Below are 8,550 nucleotides of genomic sequence, written 5' to 3' on the forward strand. Positions count from 1 at the left end.
CAGTGGCATTTAGCACAGAAGAGGATTTAGTCATTTTTTAAAAAAAAATGTGTCTACCACAGCTCTTATTTTTGTCATTCATCCCACAAATATATAAACCATAAACATGTGTTCTAGTGCTGGAGATACTGAAGTTGTTCAGATCTGTTTTTTTTTTTTGTTTGGGTTTTTTTTTTAACTGTTTTTTTTTTTTTTGTCTTTTCTTTTTTGGTACTGGGGATCGAACCCAGGACATTGTACTTGCTAGGCAAGTGCTTTGCCACTGAGCTACCTCCCAGCCCTCAGATCTGTTTTTATTCCAAGGTTTGTGAAAGCCTAGTAAGGGAGACAGAGAGGAGTTGTAATGTGGTGAGGGCTGCTTGCAGGACTAATGGAGGACAGAGAAGGCATATACCTCAGCCCAGCTGAGCCACCGAGGTTGGTCCTGTAGACAAGGTTCTGTTTGGACTGAGCACTGGCTTTAGGATTGTTGAATTTGTGGAGTATGACAGTCTTGTAGACAGAGGGAATTAGGAAATAGTGTGGATTAGCTAAAAGAAAATTGTTAGGAAGTAGTAGTAGATGAGCAAATGAGTAGGTTAAGATCTAGGAAATAAGATTTAGTAGATAAGATCTAGGAAATCTTTTGGAAGACTTGATTGCTGAAAGATATGAAATACAATTTTGAAATAAAAATTTGAAAAGGAAGAATATAATCAGACTGCATATTTCTGTGGTGGTGCTGAAGATGGCTTTAGTTATGTTGTAAAGGAAAGCCTAAACTTGAGTTCTGCCTAGGAGCCAGGACACTACCAAGCATCCTTAGGGGACAAAAGTTGTTCCTTTGACAGAAAACATCATTACTGCTGTCATTACTATTGCTTGCAGTCCTCTTTATGTTAGGATTGGTTTATTGAGAGTTCTGGCTGACTACTAGAATCCTAATACTGTTTGTCTTTGAAGGAGAACCCGATCTGGCTTCTTGCTCAGATGTACATGGGAGCACAGAGTCATTTGAAATGGTCATTGAGGAAGCCAATGTGGATATGATAACAAAACAAAACTCTGGTAAGATGTTAAAAATGCGTTGCAGTTTCATTAGACTAGTTTCTCAGGCTTTCCTTTTTTGTTAAGCCGTTTGTCTGATACTTGTTCGAATGATCCACAGTAAACTTTTAAAATATGAATTCTCTATGAAATATTTGTATATATTTAGAATAAGAATTCTACCAGTATAAAGTTATAACCTCAGAATAATGACTTCATCTTCACTATTCTTGTGGTAAATATTTTTCTATATTCATTCTCTCATCTTTTGCAATATCTTTTTTTTTTTTTTTTTGCACATGCCTACATTTGGTGAAAGCTGTGTGCTTCTCCCAGATGCATGTATACAGTCAAAAGATAGATGCTTGTGTTTTGAGGTTATTTGACTGATGGAATCCCATCTCCTTATCCTTAACAAGCCCCTGGTAGCTATCACTGGGGTGGGACTCCCCCATGGCTCGTGTGTGTGTGTGTGTGTGTGTGTGTGTGTGTGTGTGTGTGTGTGTGTGTGTGTGTGTGTGTGTGTGTGTGTGTGTGTGTGTGTGTGTGTGTGTGTGTGTGTGTGTGTGTGTGTGTGTGTGTGTGTGTGTGTGTGTGTGTGTGTGTGTGTGTGTGTGTGTGTGTGTGTCCGTCCTTGACAGTAAGTCTTGTATCCCATTTTTAGGTACCACTGCAGAAGCAGATTGGGTTCCTCTTGAGCTGTGCTTTGGAATTCCTTTATTCAGTTCTGAATTAAACCGGAAAGTCTGTCAGAAAATTGCTACACATGGTCTTTGCAGAAAAGAGAGGTGAGTGCATATATTCATTTTCAAGAGAGGTTATTGTTTTTGTCTCTTTGTTTTTGTCAGTACTGGGGCTTGAACTCTAGGCTTTGCACTCTTGCTTGGCTTTTTCACATTCACTTATGGCTGGTGCTCTACTACTTGAGCCATGTCTACTTCTGGCTTCTTGCTAGCTAATCAAGATAAGAGTCTCTTGGGATTGTCTGCTCGGGCTGGCAGTCTGAGCCTCTTGCATACTAGTGTCCCGCACATCTTCAGGGTATCAATGAAGTTACTATTTCTTACTGTTTTTATTCTATACATGAACATTGTAATTGCCTTGTAGACAATTGATTATTGAATAAAAATTAGGTGTTTAAGTGTTTTTACAAAATTAAATTTTGGTAGGTCAGATGACAATCATAAGCAAACATGCTGGCAAAGTGCTATGGTAATTTATGCACTTATTTATCTAGGTTTGGTGAAGGTGTGGTGAAATGGGCAGGTAGGGTATGAATCTAGTTTTAAATACAAAAATACTTACAGAAAATTCTTCTTGTAAAAAAAAAGAAAACTCCTTGTGCAATTCTCTTTCTCAGCATATTACACACTCCAGGTATATTAATAATAATGGCCTTGTGTTGGAATTGAAATGACTTTCTAAAATTTTCCCTATTTCTCCATTTTCTGAAATGAGCACATATTGCTTTTTAGTGTGATATATAGGTTTGGTGTCATTTACCAACTGATCCTTTGGAGGTGGTTGCTCAGAGTTGATATGGTTGCACATTATACTTATTTCAAAATGGCCCTTTTAAACACTATTCTATTTAAAATTCATATTATTAGAACAGGCAAAAGTTTAATGAAACATTGAAAAATATACATTTTTTAAAATTTATGTGCCAGGAGCTAGTGGCTCTTGCCTGTAATCCTAGCAGTTTAGGAGGCTGAGGTCCGAGGATCACAGTTTGAAGCCAGCCAGGGCAGGAAAGTCAGTGAGACTCTTATCTCCAATTAACCACTAGAAAACCAGATGTGGCACTGTGGCTCAGAGTGGTAGAGTACTAGTAGCCTTTAGCAAAAGAGATCAGGGACAGCACCCAGGCCCCGAATTCAAGGCCCATGACTGAGACAACAAGAAAAATTATGTAATTATTAGGTTGTATATCCATACATAGATACACTTAAATAGCTAAAATCTTCGAATTATATTTTGTGACATTATATTTATCTTAAACCTTTAATCTCATTTTTTTTAGCCTTCAAAATCTCTTACATTCCAGTAGAAAACTCTCTCTGCAAGTCCTTAACTTCGTTCACTCATTCCAGGTAACAAACCCTCAACAACCCCAGATGGCATTTGTATAGAACTTTAAGTATATAGACTCCCTCCATGTTTGTTGAGTTTCTATAGCATCAAAATATGAAATAAGCATTAATTTCATTTTGTGAACAATGACTCTTGAGATTCAAGAAGTTAATTGCCTTGTACATTTCACTGGCCGAGGTCTTCATAGACCTAAGCTGGAATTCTAGGTTCCATGTAGCGTTTTGTTCAGCAGACTTGTGTTGAGTTTGGCTGCAGCCATGTACCATGCTAGGAGCTGGGGTGCAGGTGTGCTAACTTCCACTAATGCCTTCACTGCTGGTGAGGCATCTGCTATGCCAGTGAAGGTTGGTGCTGTGGACCAAGTAGAGCCAAGGATATTGAGGACTTGATATGTAGACTTTTAGGATGGACTATTTATGTTTTGAATATTTGATCCAATGTTAGAGATCATATTTGAAGTTTTATTTACTCATTCATTCAGACTTAAGTCTACCCTGTACTAGATCCTTTGCCAAGCGCCAGGGAATGGTGACATGTAAGACTAACAGAACATGTAGAGTTCTGTAGGACAACAGTCAAACATTAAAATATGTGAGTAACTATGTTTTAGACTTTGAAGAAGCCATACTGTGATGGAATCTGAAAGAATACCTCATTTAAAAATAGAGATAGAAGCTGATTCCTACAGATGGAAAAGAGTATTCCAGGCAGAGCCTAGGAGGTACTAAGATAGAATGGGGAGAGGTGAGCATGATAAATGTAAACTTGAGAAGCCTTCAACTGCAGAAATTGTTCTGAACCAGAAAAAGCCGGGAGTGGCGCTGTGGCTTGAGTGGTGGAATGCTAGTCTTGAGCTGAAGAGCTGAGGGACAGCGCCCAGGCCCAGAGCTCAAGACCCACAACTGACCAAAAAGAAAAAAGAAAAACAGATTTTTTTTTAATTAATTTTTTTTTTTTTTAGCAGTGTTCTCCTGATAGCTGATAACTTTGCGGTAGGGCCAGTTTCAGGGAACTAACTTTTGTAATCTTAGCTTTTATTATTTCTGCTTCTAAGCACTTACTACAGTATAACTTGTAATTTATTTTAGGTTGGTTGGGCAGATTTTGCATCTCCTGTAATATTTTGATTCCCATGAACATTTCTCAGGTAGTCAAGTTCTATCTCAGTTATAGTAAGTAAGTGGTTATGGGTCGTAGTATTGGCAAAACTGAATGTGGACATTCCTCTTGTTCCTTGGTCCTTTAGGAAGGTGCTTCATCACTGGACATTCACACAGAACCCAGCTTTTCAAGTTTGCTTTCACAGTCATCCTGTGCTGATGTGGGAGTTCCACTTCCTGCAAAAAACTTAATATTTAAAGATGGCGTCTTATCAGAATGGAATGGACGATCACCTTCCTCACTTCTTATTGCCAATCTCCATTTGCAGTAATCTGATTACATCATCTTTTGCTCACCCTTCCTGCCTTTTTTCTTTCTTAATGTTAGCTTTGTAGTGACAGCCACTAAAAAGCTGCTGATGCTGCGGCGCAGTTCTTGCCTTGCCTGATCTGATGTTAAGTGTTTGGGGACGTGTTCATGTTTTCTGAAGAGTTGTTCAGTATTGTACATCTGATCACAAAAAAGTGCTTTTTAGCAGCCACACTGTATTTTTTACCTTAAGACAATCTGCATTTTTTTTCTAAAACTAAGGGTATACTTTATAGGCTTTATGATGACTGTTATGTTTATAAGCAGTCACTGAATATTGCAATGGTAATTTTATATGTTAGTTTATCAGACATAAATCTTGTTTAATTTTATATTTTGTTATCTACATTTTAGGGGATCAGGGGAGAGACAGGACTCTTCAAGGCTTCTTGATACTTAAAGTAGTAAACCTGTAAAACAGTAAACATCCATTATTGAGAAATGGTATGATGGGGCATTAAGAATTCCTGTGAGGTCTGTAAATTATGTATATTAATTGAACATAATTGAAGGTATGTAAATCAGCATAGTTTGTGTATAACTTAACCTTGATTTATAAGATCTTAATTCTGACTATTCACTGACATCCCATGAGGAGCTTTGGAAAACATTCTATTTTTAAACGATGTTTATATGTGGACTTCAGTTGTCACTCACTGTGGGCTTTATATTTTCATAGAGTCTATATGGAAAAATAGAATTTATTTTCCACTCATAGCTGAGACTGCTGCATGTCTGATATTTTGTTTGTTTTGTAGCTTTACCAATGAATTGTTTGGGAAATTGAAGGGTTGTAATTTTAGTTTAGCACTACATATTAGAAGTATTAAGAATATGTCTTTGGATTAAAACACTTCACTGATAAGCCTAGTTTGAAGATATATTCTTAATTTGTATCTCAAATTTATGTTGATAGTTTTGGAGGAAATGAAAAGTTGAAAAATTTCAGTGTATTTCTTGAGTCACTGATTCTTTTAGTAATTCACATGTTAATTAGACAATTACAATCACCTTTTAGACTTTTCAAGTTACCTTCCTTGGGAAGTTAGTGCAGTGTTGTAGTTTACTTTAGTTGTCGAATAGGGAAATGGTTTGTTAGTTTAAAATTGTAACCAAACTAACTGGCTAAAAGCATTTATCTAAAACACTTAAAACATTAGGAAATTTGGGAATGTGATAGCCTAACATTTTTGCTGATTAATTTTGTTATTTATCGAAATGATATTTGTGTATTTAACATACTTCTGGAAGTATATGCTTTTCTTAAAACTGTTAACATACCCATACATTTAATACCTTGATCTCTCTAGGATTGGATATTTTGGAGCAGGTTACTTTTGGCACAGGCAGTACTGTGGTTCAGTTAAATGTGATAATGTTTAGTTTTCTACTTTGTCTTACATAAGGTAGAAACCATGTGTATGTTTGTCTGTAAAAAGAAAAATGGATACTAATATTAAAATAATTTCTTATGACTGTGAGCCACTCATTGTTTTTTCAGTAATCAATACTGTACATTCCTAGTGCTATTAGTTATGTATGTATGAAACTTTCACAGTTTTTCAACTGAAAGTTGTATTTCTTTTGATCAGGGCTTTTAATAATCTCACTTTAATTTGCTTCATTTGAATTAATTATAGTTATTTATTCTTGTATTAACCATCTAAGCCAATTATATTACATGTACACTAATAAAGAACTGAACATTTGTAGTTCTTGACAGCGAACCCAGTTATTGCTTAAAAGATGGGAGTAATGTGCTGCCATATTTCCTTTAGAGATAATGGAGAAAGAAATAGAGTTAATAATGATCATGAACTTCAGGGAGAGTACTGACAAGACATGGTTCAGCTGTGGCTTCTTGGGTTGAATGAGCAGTGTGTGTTCCAGTGTATTCACCAGGTGCTCAGCTGAAGACCTCATACTGTTACAGAAGGAGGGTTTGTTTTTTAGAGCTTTGAGTGAAATGGGAAATGCTGATGTTAGTGAATGTGGCTTTGTTTTACTCATGTAAAAATGCACCTCTTAAGTCTTACAATTGCTGATACAGTTCAACAGAAAATAAATTTAAAATATAGACTTTGTTACTTGCCAAAGAAGATTCATGGAAAAATGTTACCTAATTATTTTGCAAATGTTTAAATCATTTGGCCTTGTACCACCCTCTCTTGTTTGTTTTTTCCCCCACCCCTTACTGTAGCTTAATCTGTGGTAAGCAAACATTTTTCAGGAACTAAGGGGAAAAAAACTAAAGAAGAAAATGGCAAAGAATTTAGTTGGGCTAGGATTTCATCTTTCAAATGGATCTGAAGAAAGGCAATTTAATGTCATTTACAAATGAAGTCATCTGATTTTCTTAACCCCTTAAAAATAATGTTATCAGATGATTTTATATGTATCTTGGGGTGAATAATAGTGATATCTTTTACTTGATACTTTGTCTTTTTCTGCCATTCATGTTTTTTTTTTATGTTCAGTATTTCAAACACAGTTTGTATTAAAAGATTTTAAAGTACCAAAACTATAACTGAGTACAGTGGATTGTTTTTTTGTCATGATGTTAATATTATAAAATGAGATGTATAAAATGTTGTCAATTTGATTATTGACACATATAACATGTTTACAAATAAACTGTGGTGTTGATCAAATTCCTGTGAAAATGTGTATAATCTGGATATCGATTCCTTAATTTTAAATACAGCTATGCTTTCAGTTACCGTGTCTTTTCTGTGCTTTTTTTTTTTTTTTTTTTTTTTTTGTCAGTTGTGGGGCTTGAACTCTGGGCTCACCTCTTCAAGGCTAGTGCTCTACCATTTAAGCCACAGTGCTGCTTCCGGTTTTCTGGTGGCTTATTGGAAATAGTTTTCTGTGTTCCAAGATATTTCTTTTTTTTAATCATGGTTTGCTCATTGTGCATGCATTCTAGGTAAATATGTGTTAGTCTAGTAAGCAAATAAATTACTGAGCATTTTCAAAAAAAAAAAAAAAAAGAAAGTCCGTGAGACTCTTACGTCCAAGAAACAACTAGAAAACCGGAAGTGGCGCTGTGGCTCAAGTGGTAGAGTGCTAACCTTGAGCTGAAGAGCTCAAGGAAAGTGTCCAAACCTAGAGTTCAAGCCCCAGGGCCAAATAAATAAATAAATAAAAAATCATGTAATGGAATACTTAAAAAAAAAAAAAGTCTCAGGACTTTTCCTGCCCGGGCTGGCTTTGAACTATGACCCTCAGATCTCAGCCTCCTGAGTAGCTAGGATTACAGGTGTGAGCCACCGGTGTCTGGCATGTGCTTGCTTTTTTTTTTTTTTTTTTTTTGGCATCTTTTTTATTTTGTACAAATTTCATGCTTACTCTAAAGTAGAGATAGTTCGGACATGTTTGTATACCCTTTACTAAGCCTTACCTAATTTGAATACTTTATATGATCATTTGCACAATTGAACACCTCTATAAAACTATGGTTTTTTAGTAATGCTCTCCTGTTTTGAGCTAACGCATCACCCTCCTCCTCAGCAGCCTGGTCTTGTATCCTCCACACTTCTATAGTTTTCCAAGACTGTGACACCAGGCAGAGCACTGGGCTGTTCCTTTGTAAGATGTGCCTCAATGTGGGTGTATCTGACATTGTCTCATGATTAAATTGTGGCTTTTATCAGGAAGGACACCACTGAGGCTGGTGCGTCCTTTCCAGTGTACCATATGGGGTACATTGCCTGGTGTCAGGCAATTTGCTGGTGATTTTCTCTGTTAAGATCATGTCTGCTGGGGTTTCTGCTGTTAAATTACTTTTTCCACCTTGATCATCTGCCCTTTGGAAGAGTCACCAAGGCAAGCACACATGAATGAAGAAAAAACTTTACTTTCTGGAGGGAGAGTATTTTCAGAGTTGTTTAAAGAAAACTTGTTCTTTTCATTTTGAAATGTATTCCATCCATAGTGTGAACTCAGGACTATTGTCCT

At 36.3% G+C, this 8,550-nt stretch overlaps 1 protein-coding gene across 2 annotated transcripts in view; it reads left to right on the forward strand.

Moving 5' to 3' along the window:
- The window catches only part of Fam91a1 (family with sequence similarity 91 member A1), a 48,193-nt gene extending 40,952 nt beyond the window's left edge, over positions 1-7,241 (forward strand). The window contains exons 21-24 of one of the 2 annotated variants that reach the window (XM_069991367.1): positions 943-1,047; positions 1,691-1,814; positions 3,050-3,119; positions 4,367-7,241. In XM_069991367.1, the coding sequence (XP_069847468.1) occupies positions 943-1,047; positions 1,691-1,814; positions 3,050-3,119; positions 4,367-4,552 (485 nt within the window). In that variant the 3' untranslated portion in view covers positions 4,553-7,241. Of the gene's footprint in view, positions 1-942; positions 1,048-1,690; positions 1,815-3,049; positions 3,120-4,208; positions 4,270-4,366 lie in introns of those variants that run through there. The other variant, XM_069991368.1, reaches the window with a different exon arrangement.
- Positions 7,242-8,550: the final 1,309 nt, after the last annotated feature.

The sequence above is a fragment of the Dipodomys merriami genome, unplaced genomic scaffold, assembly GCF_024711535.1.
Source record: "Dipodomys merriami isolate MVZ:Mamm:240054 unplaced genomic scaffold, mDipMer1.0.p SCAF_4, whole genome shotgun sequence".
In the NCBI taxonomy this organism is placed as follows: domain Eukaryota; kingdom Metazoa; phylum Chordata; class Mammalia; order Rodentia; family Heteromyidae; genus Dipodomys; species Dipodomys merriami.